General features: G+C 34.2%; 1 protein-coding gene across 1 annotated transcript; it reads left to right on the top strand.

The window, feature by feature from the left end:
• Nucleotides 1-3,424: 3,424 nt before the first annotated feature.
• Nucleotides 3,425-15,795, top strand: LOC120259968. The gene is made up of 6 exons (XM_039267420.1): nucleotides 3,425-3,832; nucleotides 4,115-4,215; nucleotides 4,597-4,876; nucleotides 5,030-5,095; nucleotides 5,170-5,238; nucleotides 15,529-15,795. The coding sequence occupies exons 1-6, from the start codon at nucleotides 3,425-3,427 to the stop codon at nucleotides 15,793-15,795; spliced, it is 1,191 nt and encodes a 396-aa protein (XP_039123354.1).
• Nucleotides 15,796-16,038: the final 243 nt, after the last annotated feature.

Genomic DNA, 16,038 nt, shown 5'->3' on the forward strand with positions numbered 1-16,038 from the left:
GATTATGGAGATTATTTATGTCATCTTAAATAGTATCTTTCATGAGGTGACATAATAACGGTTGTACAAAAAATGGATGCTTCAAACACTCAACAATCTTACATGATATTATCATTACTCATTCCTTGATCTTCACAACTATGGAATTGTGGGAGTTCAGTGTTGATACTTTTGATGCATCTATAAAGGAAAAATTCAAAATGCATGCAATAGCATTATGGACTATTAGTAACTTTCCCGGGTATGCAAATTTGTCTAGGTAGTGTACCAAGGATACTTTAGCATGTCCTTCTTATTATATAAACCATTTGATTTAAGGGTTGAGCTTCACCAAATTGAACATGACCTGAATAAAACCTATATGCCAACCACATGTTTTTCATTAAATGGCTAAGAGAGACAATATTTTGTGACATTTTGAAAAAGGTAAAAGTTCCAAATGGCTATGGTACAAATATTTTTAGATGACTATAGCTCAAGCATCACAAGGTTATGATAGACATATTTGAATGCAATATCTTCTTCTATGCCAACTTCAAGAATTTTGCCCAACCAAGTCAAATTAGCATTAATTAAATTTTGCTCTTTCATTTGATAATTGTGCTCTAAAGTTTATTGAGCATAACATTTGAGTCTATTCGAATCTCTTATTGCATCAATACTTTGTCATTTTGAAAGAATCTCCCCATCGACATTTTTTAAAGTCATAATTCATTTGATGGTACATTTAGCCAGTGAAGACATAATTGGAGGATGTATAGTGTTTAAAAATAATTTGATTACATAAATTAGATTTAATATAATTAAAATACATGTATTTAACGTATATTAGGTAATAAATTTTAAGTTTTAAGTTCTTGTGTACTTTAGGTAATATTGCGCAATAGAGATCAACCTAAAAAATCAATTATCCAAGGGTAATTAGTAAATAACAGTGCAATATTTTGTTCAAGAGAACTGCAATGAGTTAAAACAAGCCCCAAGTTCAAGTAAAAATCCGGGTTGGTGACCGTACTATAGTCAAATCTCATTTTGGGTGCTTAATTTTAATTTGTACCTTTTTGGATACTAGACATCAATTTGGTTCCACCGGGGGTACCCATTGGATTCCGGTGAGAAATTGCTTATGTGGACACCGGAATCGCCACGTGGATGTTCGTTTGACACTTCAAACGCATCCTAGGACATGCCATGTCATCAAGCCACCACATCATCCTAACTTCGCCACATCAGTCACCACGTCAGCCCTTAATTTACTTCCTTTTCCCCAAAGTAATTGTCTTCTCCATAGTTTTACCCAAACTTACCATCTTCATCTTCTTCACCTGCGAAAATGCAAATTTCTAATCTAGACCAAAATAGAGACCGAGGAGGTGGCGGACGAAAAATCCTCAACGCTCTTGGGGAGGGTGAGCGTGGGAGCTTGGCACAAGATAGCAGACAATTGGGCAGTAAAGACAGATGGCAAGGAACCACCAAGTTACTGTAAGTGTTCTACAAGGCTCATCTTTCCTCTCTATTGTTTTGAAATCTTAAACAGAGATCGATTTTAGGGTTTATATATGTTTGGGATGGGAAACTTAAAATAAAAATTAAGGATGTGGGAATGTTGTTTCAAGCTAGGTTTTATGTATATATTTTTAGTTTTAAAATTAGGTTTTTAAGTACTGGTGTTTAAGTTGAAATCGGGCTTAGAGTTGAAAGTAGGGTTTCCATGAGTGGGTTTTTTTTTTAATTGCCAATTGATTCATGGCTAAAAATGGCTTCTTTTGTACTTTAGTAAAAAACTCATTGTGACAGGCTGATGTGAAATAAATCCTACTTTTGATGAGGATTACAGCAGATATGATGGCATTGAAAGATATTTGTGTGATGTGAGAATTATTAATTTTTTTTGTTAACTGCAACACAATAGTGTTGACTAGGTTTTCAAGCAGATAAAAAATGTTGTGATTTTAAAGCACAATCATGGGTATTACTGCCATGGCAAAGTTTTGTTAAGAAGTTGGTACAATAAGGAATTTAATTCTTGTTGTGGTAGGCTTTGTTAGGTTGATAGTTGTTGGAGGTCTTGATTTTGTTTTGAATTTCTGTGACTGTCTTGCATTTGTTTCATGTAATTATGTTATGTGGTTGGTCTTGTACTTGTGTTTTGATTTGTCTTGATTGAGTTTTGAATTTCTATTATTGTCTTGAATTTCTGAGTTTCATGTAGTATTTCCTGTATTTTACTTCCATGTAACATGTGTTGTCAAGCATATCCTAATTTAATTTCACTCTAATTTGTTGAGAGATGTGTTGAAGCGTTATGCTAATTGACTCAGTCTTTATTTTTTTTCTCTAATGGTTGTTAATGATTAATGGAACATGCTTTCACTACATAGTATGTTTTTAGTAAGCAATATACTTCTTTTCCTATTGCATGTTTGGGTGATTATACATTTTCTCTGTCTTTATTTATGTTTTCAATAAGCAAGTTGGCTTATGATCTAACAGTAAAATATGCAATTCAGTGAGGTAGCTATAAAGAAACTAAGCATGGTCTATGTACTAAGTATAATTATTACATGTTTTAAATAGCATGAAGATGAATGTTTTGGAGAATATTAGAAATTTAGGCATGTAAAGTATCTAATTGTCTTCATATTTATTTTGGCACTCAATGTATTGATGTCTAATCATTTTTATTTCAGAATCAAACTCTGAATATTTCACAATAAAGATGTACTACACTATTGGTGATGTAACAAGCTGTGGAAGAAAGGATAGCCATTTCTGAAATACCTCCACAAATAGAAATCAGAAGAGAAGGAAGTGTTGATGAATATGAAATACAATCTAACTATGCCGCATCTGAAGAGTTTCAATCATGCTTATCAACAGATGAGGAAGAACTGGATTCACTTGGACCTAAATATGTAGAGTTCAATGAAGAGCTTGATATTAAGGATCCTCATTTTATAATTGGAATGAAATTTAGAAGTTTTAAACAATTTAAGGAGGTAGTGAAAAACTTTGGTATCAAAAATAGGTGTGTAATGAATTTCAAGCCTAACAACAAAAGGAGATTCAAGGCTTTCTAGAAGCAAGGGTGTCCTTTCTATCTATGGGCATCACCTATGGTGAAAAATAATAGCACAGTGAAGATCAAGTCAGGGATACTCAAGCATGAGTGTACAAGGACCACAACATTAGGCATGTCAGTCCATAATGGATAGCAAAAAAACTATCTAGATTAATTCCGGGCAGATCCTTCGTGGAAGAGTGTAGGGATTCTCCAAGTTGTGAGAATGAATCAAGAAGCTAACATTAGTAGGTTGAAAGCCTGGAGGGCTAAGTCTATTGCAGAAAGGTACATTTTGTTTAGAAGAATGTAGTTATGATATTTGCTTGCCATGTGTGAGTGACTTTTTTTTTCGTGACTATGACTGTGTTTGGTAGGATGCTAGATGATGATGAACATATACAAATGAATTGGTTGTATGATTATAGGCTCGAGTTGATGAGGACACACACCAAATCCACGGTGAGGTTCAGATGCAATGTAGGTGTGTTTGAGGCTATGCATATTTGCTTATCTTCACTACGGGCTGGGTTCCTAGCAGGATGTAAGCATATCAAATCAATCGATGGATGCTTTCTGAAGGGGCTCTTTGGAGGACAATTACAGACTACAGTTGGAATAGATGCAAATGATTGCATCTATCCAGTGGCTTGGCCAGTGGTTAACGGGGAGAAATATGAGAATTGGAAATGGTTTTTGGAGCTACTAGATGGAGATTTAGAGATAACAAACAACCATCAGTGGGCAGTCATGAGTGATAGGCAAAAAGTAAGTCTCTTGAGTCATTTCCTTAAGTAATGTTTGCTTATACTTCTGTTTCTGTTTTATGTTTCTTGTCTACATTGGTAATTATGCTAATTCTATGTTTGTATTTATTGTTTTTCTTTTGTATTATTTCCTTTTTTCCATTTTGCTTTTGATTACTTCCTAATAATGTTGTGTGAAAAAAAATAAAACCGCAAACCTAGGGCCTTTATACCTACAGTCCAAGAGTTTATTCCCTGACAGTGAACGTAGATTTTGTGTGAGGCATATTCACACTAACTTCAGAAGGAATTCAAGGGAAAAGGTCTTAAGGATCAATTGTGGAATTGTGCTAGGTCTTGTTGCATCCCTTCTTATGGCCAAGCAATGGAAGTACTGAAGGATAGGTCTGCCGAGGCTCATGAGTTTATGAAAATAAATAAATCCCCATCATTGGAGTTGGGAATACTTTCAAACACATTTTAAGTGCAATATGCTTCTAAATAACCTATGTGAGTCTTTTAACAGCATATTGCTTGAAGCTAGAACTAAGGGAATAATCACCATGAATGAGCTAATTAGGACACAACTAGTGATTAGAATCCAAAAAAAAGATGCAATACAAAAATGTTCCATGTGCACTGTCCAAGAATTCTTAAAAAATTAGAAAAGTCTAAGCAAATGAGTTGGGGTTGTAAGACAACATGGTCAGAGGGAGATAAGTACCAAGTTTTTGGACATGATGGTTAATTTATAGTTGACAACAAAGAAAAAACTTGTACTTGTAGAAGATGGCGATTAACTGGCATCCCTTGCTGCCCTGCAATTTCAGCCTTGTATTATAATAAAGATAAGCCTGAGGACTACATAAATGAATGTTATAAGGTGAGCACCTTCTTGGCAATATATAGCCATATTTTACACCCAACACGCGATAAGAATTGCTGGCAAAAAAGTGACCAAGACCCAATTATTCCACATGAGCCTGCAAACAAAAACAGAGCCAGGAAACCCTTGCTTAGGAGAAAGGAAGTAGATGATGAGAACACTGGCTTAACAAGAGGAAAGGTTAGTAGGAGAGGTATCACAATCACCTATAGCATTTGTGGGGCACAAGGGCATAACAAAAGATACCATGGACAACAGGTACTTAGCATCTTAGTTTCTTTCTTTGTTTGGTCATATTTATTATAGAATCATATATTTTGGAATGTATGACAGGGAAAGAATAAAAAGGACAGTGGACAGAAAAATGGACAATCTAGTAGGCTGGCCATGGCTAATGAGGTAAGCACATTATGTTTAATTTGCATTGAATGAGTATTTGACAATTGTCTCAATTAATTTCATATATTTGTTAGGATGATAGCAATGACCAAGATCCCATGGACACATTTGATCCACAGATTCTGTGGGATTATTTTAAACAGGTATGTTTTGGTGTTTAGTAGGTTTATTTGGCATTTGCCAACTTAATTTGGGTTAATTTTCAACACAATTACAGGTTCATTTTCTAGAACATAAACAATGAAGGATATGAACTCATAGCATAAGATAAAATTTCAGTTGACCCTCCTTCACAATTAATTGAATATCTTTTTCAAGACATTCACTATTGACCATCAAGGAATTAATTGATTTTTATTTTTTTCTCATTTTGATTGCTAAGCATCAAGACAAAGCTACATTTGCCACTAATGAATCTTTAAAAGGAAAATAGATGCTTGTGGAGCCTCTTGTAAAGAAAAAGAGCTCAACAAGGAAGAAGTCCCCTACATAAGTAAAAATTCCTGCTTTGAGGTCTCATGTGAAGGACAAAAATGTTGGTGATTTGAAGGATCCTAACAAAGAGAGACTTACTGTAAAAAAACAAAGAAAAATCTGGGTTCTAGTAGGACATGGAGGTTCAAGTGGAAGGAGTTTTTAAAAGGCTGCATTACTGTATTTTGTATGGCCAGTGTAAAAGAAAAGAGAGTTTTGATAGCTTGCAGGAGACTACTGAATGTGCTTTTTTTCTTAAGTTTTGAGAGCATGCAGGAGACTAGTAAATGTGGAACTCACTATTATGCTTGGTAATGAAATATACAATTTTTAGCCAATGTCAACAATGAATGCATATTAATGGTGTACATTGACAGTGAAGTTCAAATTGAAAAGTAGTGTATATTAACAGTATATTTTGATGGTGTATATTAACAGTTCAAATTGAAATGGTGATGCACTTGAAAGCTAAAAAGAAATGTTTAGTATAGAAGGATCATCTAGTTTTTTTAAGACAAGCTCATGCTTTGGGAAAAAGGAAACCATGCCACTAGGGATGTCAATTGTCCCCGGCCCCGACAAGGAACACGATTGCCCGCCCTGTTGGGGCCAGGGTTGAGGTCGGTGCCATTACCAGGGAATATCCTCCCCGCCTTGCCCCTAGGCGTGGTCATGGGGCAGGGAATTGCAGATCCCCATTGAGACCTGACCCAACTGGGACGGGGACTCCCCAAATCCCTCCCCCGTGGGGACGTGGACGGGGGACCAATTCGTCCCCATTTCCTAAATTGGGGTAGGGCCGGGGAATGCCCTCCTCGGCCCGTGGGATCCCCGACCCTATTAAAAATATATGTGTGTGTGTGTGTGTGTGTGTGCGCGCATGTATAGGTTTATTAAATACATTTGAAATTCTAAAATCTGAGTACATTTGTTAAGTCATATTTTATTGTAATTGCATACTACCTACTTGTATAAATTCCAAATTTTATGTTTTCCTTTATATTGATAACCATTTCGATATTTTTTTTTAGTTTTTATATGTTGATTTGACAGGTTTGTTGAGTTTTATGTTATCATATCTTTATGTATATATCTATGTAGAGTACTTTTCATGTTCGAAAATATAATAATATATTTGCAAATATAGAATCCCCATGGGGAGGGGATCCTCGTCCCCGCCATTGGTGAGGACGGGGATGGGGAGGGGCCTCCCTGCCCCGCCCCGCCCTGTTACCACCCTTACCCGCCCCGGCCCAGAAATATTAAATATTTAATTTAAATATTATATTTTATGTTATAAATATCTAAATAAAAGTAAAAAAACCCCCATATATTTATCTATTTAATTAGCAAATTATTAATAATTAAATGAACATTAATATAAAAATTAAATAAAATTCTAAACTTAAATTAACTATATTGCATTTTTTTAAATTTTTTTAAATTTTGCAAATAATTTATTGGTAATTGTGTATGTTGGTATTTTTTGTTAAATCGTATTTGTAAATGATTTTCTCAATTATTAAAATTTTTTATGGTATTTTAAGCAAATATTTTATAAATTTTAATTTAAATAATAATAATATTTTAATTTATTAATCGGGGCCTCCGAATCCCCGAACCCGAAAAACCCCTACAGGGACGGGGGCGGGGAAAAAAATTCCCCATATTTGGGTTCAGGGCCGGGTTATGGGATGGGAGTACAATTTTGGGGTCGGGGTTGGGGAATGTATCCCTCAGTGAATCCCCGTCCCATTGACATCTCTACATGCCACTGGAACATGATATAAATATTAAACAATTGTGATATTATTATTCATGTTCTAACCCCATTTTATTAGACAATTTATAATGATAAAAAATTTTCATGCATTTTTCGCAAGTCAAGTAAGTTATATATGTATTATATTAAATAGAATTTATTTATAGTATAATTACATAAGATATAAAATACTTGAAACAATTTCTAAATAATGTTTGTTGGAAGTTTAAGGGTTATATAATCAATAGCTTTTGATTTCATAATAAAGAACTTGAGAAGAGAAAAAATAAATTCAAAACAACATGGTGGTTATAATTTAGAAGACTCAAATTTTATAAGTGCTAAGGATAGACATCTTATTAATAGTGATGTGACATATTATGGTGTTTTAAAGGAACTTATAGAGTTTGATTTTTCGATAGATAACAAAGGTATAATGTTTAATATATCCTATTAATTGTGATGTGACATATTATGGTGTTTTAAAGGAACTTATAGAGTTTGATTTTTCGATAGATAAGAAAGGTATAATGTTTAAGTGTGACTAGGTGTCAAAAGAAAGGGGTCTAAAAATTAATGACCTTGCATTTACATTAGTTTTTTGTTATCAAGATAACTCCAAAACCATTTCACTACATGAATGGAAAGGAATGTTGTGAAGATATATATAGAGTTATATCTACAAAGTGAACCTTGTCCTGTTAAGTTACTTAATGGTATTTTACATGGTATTAAAGAGTATTTGTTGGGTGAAATCAGACACATAGGGCACAATCATTGATGATCCTTTATTATCTACAAGGAAATCAAATGAAAATCTTATTGACTTAAAAAGTAGTGAAGTTGAGACCACGTGTCACATTAATATTCTAGATATTCATATCCAAAACAATTCACATGTCCCCATTCCAGACAAATATCTCATTTTAAAGATGATTCAAATATTTACATAGCGGATAAGAGAACATTTCCATATAAACCAATGCTCAAAGCATAATAGTATGCGTAGGGTACCAAAATTCATTTCAAATCCGATAAGTCAACATAACATAAACATTTTCATCAAACATCATGAATTTCAAAAATAAAACCAAAGGCATGGAACATCTTAAAAACCTATAATGATAGTCAGTAAAACCAAAACCTAGCTTTTGGTCCAAATAAAATTCACACAATACTTGTTATTGAACTATCTTTATCTCTCACATAATTCAATTAATATCACCAATATATAATATTAACAACGCCAATAACCTTCCAAACATAATACCTAAGTTTGCATGAATAGCATAACATATTACCTTTCTTACATTCCTCTCAAACTCTTTATCATCTTTGCAACCTTTTACAATTAATAAAAGGCTTAGAGACCCTCAACAACGCACAGGTCATTATCAATCCTCAATTGCTAAATACAAGTTTAATTCACCCATATACAAATGATTTTCAAATAAACAAATTTACATACTAAAGCCACAGTGATCATGGGAAAATTATTCTAGTCATCACATACACCTATGTGTGCCAACACATCTACCAAGTCTTTCATTTAAGATCTTCACTATGTTTGCAAGATTTACACATCCTCAAGTAGCCACATACACAAGCCTATAACTCTTCGTATTTTCCCTGTATTATAGATCATACGCAACTTCCTCAACAAAGTGCCATTACTCTCAAAATACCAACATTAACGTCACTAGTAACAATTTCATTATCAAAGCTATTGAGATTTGACTTCCTTTTCTTATTGGCGTTATACCGAACAATTTATGGACATTCACAAAAACCTTCAAGTTCACATTCAAAATTCATTACAACTTTTAGCATATACAACACATGTTATCCATCATTATTCTTTCAAGGAATTTTTCACTTGTATCAAAATAAGCATATCAAACTTATGAATTACAGTTCGACAATAGTTATAGTCATTAACATACATCCTATCGATATACTTATAAAATCAAACTGTATTTAAATTCCATATACCTCTATCATAATATCATACCCCAAAACTTTAAAGATCCTAGAGTAATTAGATCATCCATAGTTCACACATGACCCTAGGCAAGTTTTAACATCAATCACATAAAGATCACCCCTAAAAAAAATATGCATCATTTAAATCCATTACTCTTCCCTTATTAATTTCACAATTCCTAGCCATATATTGACTTAATGACATAACAATATTCCACAAATCACAACAAAGATAATCAATTTCATGTATGTCAATTAAACTCAATGCATTTGTGGTGATACTTGACTATTTTCTGTCATTCAAGAAATTATAAATCCCAATCAAAATACAATAAACTTTCCAAAGAGAATAAGACAACAAGCCATAGCCTTTCTTATCACAACCATAGTCTATAACGACTAATTTAACTCCATTTTAATCACAAACATCATTTTAAAATACGATAAATTCAAGATAGTAATTTCATCATGTGAATAAAACATTTAGATGTTCGATTAGAATTGTGCATTCAACTTAACCCACTCACAAGTAAGAAGACCGGATTTTTTTTCCCCAAAATGTATTATTCCTCCACTGGCTCTTTCCCTCGAGCGGCGCTCTCCTCACCTGACCCAAAACACGTATGAGAGCTAGGACAACAAAGAAGAATAAGTAAAAGAACCAAGGTGGCAAGAGAATTAAGCAAGGTATGTTTGTGCTACAGTACTATTACAGTACCTAAGAACTGCTACATTAACACCGACCCTAACCAAATGGTTTTCTCCGAATTTACATCATCAAACAATGAAACTTCTTTATAATCATCCACCACAAAGAATCACAATGCCAATGGCTTCAATTTAAGCTCATAAACATCTACAAACAAGTAAAAATCTAGGATTTATTCTAGGATTTCAAAGAATACAAATACGGTAAAATATGAAGTAAAAAGTCAGATCGAAGCTCTTACCGGCTTCAAGAATAAAAGAGGAGGATTTTTTGGGGTTTGGTTCGCCGGAATGGCCGCCGGAGGCTTTCTAAGGAGAAAGGAAGGGATCGGCCGAAAGTGACAAGAAAAGTAGAAGAAAAAGAAAGAAGGAAATAAAGCTCTCAGGGTGCTACAGTAACAAATGTTGCAGTACCAGGCACCATATACAGTATTGGGCTGTAAAAAGCTATAGGAACAGACTGCTTTAACTACAGTAATGGGCTGGATATAACAGTGATACTGCCAAAAAATACCATACACTAACACATATTTACAATGAAAGTCAAATTCCATAGCTATAGATTGTTTATAGCAATTCCTCTTGCCAAAACAAGTATAGGACTTGAAGCAAACATAAAAGATCATTGGTTCAAGACAAGGCAATGTGATAATAGGGTACTAGATGATCAACTTCATTGGCTATTGAAATTTTTGGAATCAACTAAAGCAAAGATACATGCTACTAAAAAATGATGACCTTGTTTTTTTCCCTTAACTAAACTTTTTTTCCTTTCACGTAACAAAATGCATTTGTCTTTCTTTCTAAGTTTGTAGTGAAGGAAATTTGTTGGAAAAAAAAAAACAAACTCAATTTAAAATTGGTTCATATTTAGGCATAAAAGATTTTGCTAGAAACCAAAATGAAATAATAATTTTTTTAGTTTAAGCAAATTATAATTAATTTTATGTATTTACGATTAATATTACTTATTCTTAAACCAGCAAAAGGCTATAAGACTTATAGGGCCCAATCCATCTTGAACTAATATATACATTGCTACTCACATGCTTTATGATGGAAGGCTTTTAATAATGAATCTACAATGAAAATTACAATTTAATTAAATTTATTGTTTTTATAGATATGTTATATGAATATTTATTTATTTTTTTATAGGACAAGCTACGAGAAGCTGGTGTTAATAATATCTTTCCTAATGTATGTGAGAAGACATGAGAAATTATGTAAATACATACAGTTGAGATCCTTCTTCTGCTAATTTGTAGGATTATAAGATACTCATTTAACATTGAGAAAGATGCCCATGGATGTTAAAAATCATCTAAAGAGAAGATGGAACAGATGAAAAAAATAAATTAATACTATAATAAGTCGGATGAGTGTCCTCTTTCCTCATTAGCACCAGTGCATAGGCTTCAAACCATTCATGAAAGATCTCTAATAAAAGCTTCAGCTTCTCAATTCACTCATAAAATTTGCAGAAATTTAATCAATATTTAGGATCGAATGGCCACAATGAGAAGTTGGTTGTGACCTATTAAATGTGGTGATTTTTTTATGCTATATCTTACTTTTGCTATCATACTTATTTTTCTATCTATCTCACACCATCCTTTGTTTAAAGTTGGATGGACTTTACCAGGCCCAGCATATGCTCTATACATGTGGCCCATATTGCGAGTTAGGCAAATAGGATGGACATGATAGACTTTTGATGGCAACAGTAGGCTATGAGAAGATGGAGGGTTTCAAGGACTCAAAGCTTTTAATCTCAAGGGGGAAAAGCTAGATTTGGGGGATCTTTGGTCGGAATCACTCCGACAACATTTGGAGGTGTGAGTGCAAGCTAAGGGCCATGACATCAAGGACATACGGAGGAGATCCTTCATCACCTTTCCTCATGATATGTCAAGTTGTAGATTTTTGTGTTTTCTCTTAATTTTACATTCATGTCAAACTAAACCACCAAGGCCACCATATGACAGTGAACCTTGGGACGAACATGCTAAGAGGATGATCTATTTCTTTTAATGCAATGGTGTGGTTTGAGATTCAATCTATTGTGTCTTTTAACATTTTGCATTACATATGGATGCCTCAATAGTTCATTTATGAGTCAACTTGGCGATGTGATGAGGAGTGAATGATATCACCCACCTAGTAGTAAGTGCATAGGTCATTAAGTAATAAATTTCCTCCTCGTGTGATTGTGAGAGAGTTATATCCCAGAGTCCCAAGAAGTATTATTACTTCCTCTTCATGCCACTATTTAGTCTACCAAGCAAAATAATATTGTCTTAATTGAAAGTAAAATAAACAAAGAAAAGGGTGGCACCAGGGAGTTCAATTGAGATGAAGACTTTATAAATGAAGTACACCTCGTGCAAGGATTAGTATTAATGATGCAAGAATAATATAAAAATAAAGTAGCTATTAGCGAGCTTGGACAACGATATTCTAAGATTGGCTACCCCGAAAACCTTTAGTGAATAATACTAATTCTATACCGTTCTAGCTCTTGGACACTCCCACGATTACAATGGGCACAAGAAATCCCAAATCGTGATGAGGACATCACGTCCATGCCAACTACACCACGATATGATGGTGTTTCCAATTTCTTCTACGTTAATTATACCAGAAGTGAAGACATAATTACAGACTTGGTCAAACAAGAGGATAGCAAGAGAGAAGCATTTGGAGCTACGCCACATGTGGGCCTCACACTCACATGCACATCCAATAAGGAAATTGTGCCTATCTTCGCTGGCCCCACACAAACAAAGGGAGATGGCCACAAAAAAATATTTGAAAACTTTTATATACATTGAGAACTTATTAAGTTGACCTCATAAAATTTTAAAACTTAAAGGGTTAAATGTAAAATTATTCGACAGAGTGCATTTATGATTTGTTTGTGTGTGATTTTATAATTATCTTAGTGATTAACGGCTTTTAAAGTGTTAACTAATTTTATTATTGCCTTAATCTGATTTTAAAAAATGAATTATTAAAAAGACAGGGGGTTATTAGTGAATTAAATCTTTAAGGTGTGATTTGAAAATTCCTTAATTATTCATGTTCTATATAAATAATAAATTGTTAAAAACGTAGGGGATTGTATGTAAAATGAATTGTAATTTTCTGAATGGGATTTACTGTGTAAAATGAACATTCTTTCATTATTTATGTTCACTTTTTTTCCAGCGTAGTTCCATCGATATGGATTCTTGGATAAAACCCTAATAACCATACTATTTTAGTTTATGATTTCTTCAATGTCAATTTTTTGCTAATTAAGTTTGTCAAAATTATTTCAAAAGGATTTTCAGCAAACTAATTATGATTTGGGTTTCAACAAAAAAAATGAAAACTTTAAAATTTTTATCGTTTGGGTCTTTTTGTCTTTTTCCCATTAATTTTAATTTGATTTATATAGTAAGCTTTTTTTTATTGATGACTCGGCTTCATGAATTTCCTATTAATTGACTGTATATTGCCAAAAACACCCCCCAAGTTTGCAATATGCACAAATTGTCCCCTTAAATTTGAGTATCCCTAAAATCCCCATCTTTTTTAATACTATGATTTGGAAACCCCCCCAAAGTATGTAACGATGATTGACAGAGTTAGTTTTGAATTATTTGGACAAAATAGTCCCTTGCATGGGAAGTTGTAGCAAGTGCGACATGGTGTGACCATAACTCCTTTACCTACAATGATTTTTCCGGTTGGAATGGAATCGTATTTTTTTTTGGGTAATCCCGAGAGAACACCATTACTGGTGTCGGTTTTTTTCTTTCTTCACCTCTTCATCTTTTCCCTTTCCAAGGTTGTCATTGCTAGACATCTTCTGGAGGATCGGACTTTCGTTCCACCACTGTCTTGAAGGAGAACTTCCGCTCAACTCTTTGGCAATTCATTAGTTTGTGTTCTAAGGTATTGAGGCGAGGTGGATGCCGTTGAAGAAGTTTGTAGTTTTATTTTTTACTTACATTTTGTTGGTTCTTTGCCCATTTGAGTAGTCTGTTAGAAAGAGAGATTTTTCTGTTTTATGGTGTGATTATTGGATGATATTGTAGTTTGTAGGGAGATTTTTCAGTTAGGGTTTAGTTTTTCATTTTCCTCTATGTACACGATCGAAAGCGATAATGTTGTGCTGAAGGAGATTTTTCATTTGTTATGCAATCTCACATGTGTGTGTTCTTTCTGGTGTTGTGTAATGTTTATAATGTGTGTTTTCTGTTTAATTTGATTTGGTTACATTATGTAATATATAATAGTATCTATTTAATAAATGAGGTTTCTGTTTAATAATATAACTTCTCGTTTAAGATAACTAAATGCTGCTTAATGTTTTGCTTTTGTAGGCTTGTGCTTATGACGGTTAATCTTGTGAATGGGCAATGCTACTTGACACCGATAATGAAGACTATGGCTGAATTGAAGTTCACATGAGTGAACAACACTGGGAGATCATCTGAAGAACACCATTTCTAGCACCCACTGAAATGGAACCTGTATTCCAAGAGAAGTCCCTTGTTGATTCTATGTTGTAAAGGTATGATGACCGCACTAGTAAATTCATGATCTGGGTAAGCCTGCTGAGTTTCAGGCCTGAAGATGTGACTCTTATTCTTGGTCTACGATGTGATTGAGACGTAGTCATATTTCAAAAGAAGAAAACACACATCTTTTGAAGATGAGTATTTATTGGAAACCTATGAAAGACACAGAGACTCCATCAATAGAACCCTTGACCAAATTGTTCGATAGAGAGGAGAAGAAGAGAATTTTGTAAAACTCCTTATGGTGTACCTCATGAGTACTATCCTCTTCCCAAACACCTCATGCTTGGTGTCGAATTTGATTGTTGATTATGTCAATAACCTACCTAGAATGGAATGAGACGCATAGACGCAGGTGACGCACAAGTAGCTTATGGAGGACGTTCTATAAACGATCGCTCGAATGCAAGCAAGATGCACTGGGAAGAAGACCAATACAATGTACCTCAAAGGTTGCACAGTCACACTCAACATATAGTTTTATGAGATCACCAGCACTAGCAAGAAGTTATGTTTTGGGAAGACACCATGGATACTATGTTATGGTGAAAATAGTTATCGGAAGCAAGTGTCGTTAGGACCCATGTTATCATTGCTCGAAGGAAAGGATGTAATAAATCATTAACAATGTCTACTTTAATTTCACATGATACACGTTAACGTTTGTCTGGAGTGACATTTTTGTATAGAAAACTTTGTTTTTGTTTAAGTTTACTCGTTATCATATAACTATAGCCTTTTCCATTTAAGATAATGTTTTAGTGTTTAAAATTATTGGTTATTGTTCAAGTTTATGGGTTACTATTTAACAGTATTAGTTTTTGTTTAAGAAATTATTTATAGGTGTACGTTAATGTTTTAATTTTTTTTTGTGTGTTTCACTGAGTTTGTATTGTTTACAAATGTTAGTTTCCTAAACTGGTCGCAATAATAAGGAAGAAGAAGTATTTGTTAGGGCCACTCACCATGGAGATGACATTGCTCCCACACCATTATCTCGAAGGAAAGATGAGAGGCCAACCTCTTCAAGGCGCATTCAACGTTGTTTGCCATCTAACAGCCCAACCTGTGCACACACTTCTCACTACCGTTCATGCCCCTTCAACAGGCGACGACGTCACTGCATGTCTGTTGCAGGCGTTCGAAATTTGACAAAAGAGTTCCCTCGCCTTGTTGCTTGTGTCGAAGCATCAGAAGGATAATAGTCGAATACTACATCTATACCAACAAATGAAGGACCCGGCACCTACGCTATTGGGAATAGCCCGGATGCTACCGATGTAGCCCCGGTGTTTACCGAAGACCTAATTGGGATGGCCATCAGAAAAGGCCTGCGTTAGAAAAGGCTCGCCACGAGAAGAAAATCAATAATGTCTCTCCCTCCACTTCCTAACATTGAAATAATAGTTGCACCACTTGCAGTGGATCATCTGGATACAAGGGCA

This window comes from Dioscorea cayenensis, chromosome 5 (assembly GCF_009730915.1).
Source record: "Dioscorea cayenensis subsp. rotundata cultivar TDr96_F1 chromosome 5, TDr96_F1_v2_PseudoChromosome.rev07_lg8_w22 25.fasta, whole genome shotgun sequence".
In the NCBI taxonomy this organism is placed as follows: domain Eukaryota; kingdom Viridiplantae; phylum Streptophyta; class Magnoliopsida; order Dioscoreales; family Dioscoreaceae; genus Dioscorea; species Dioscorea cayenensis.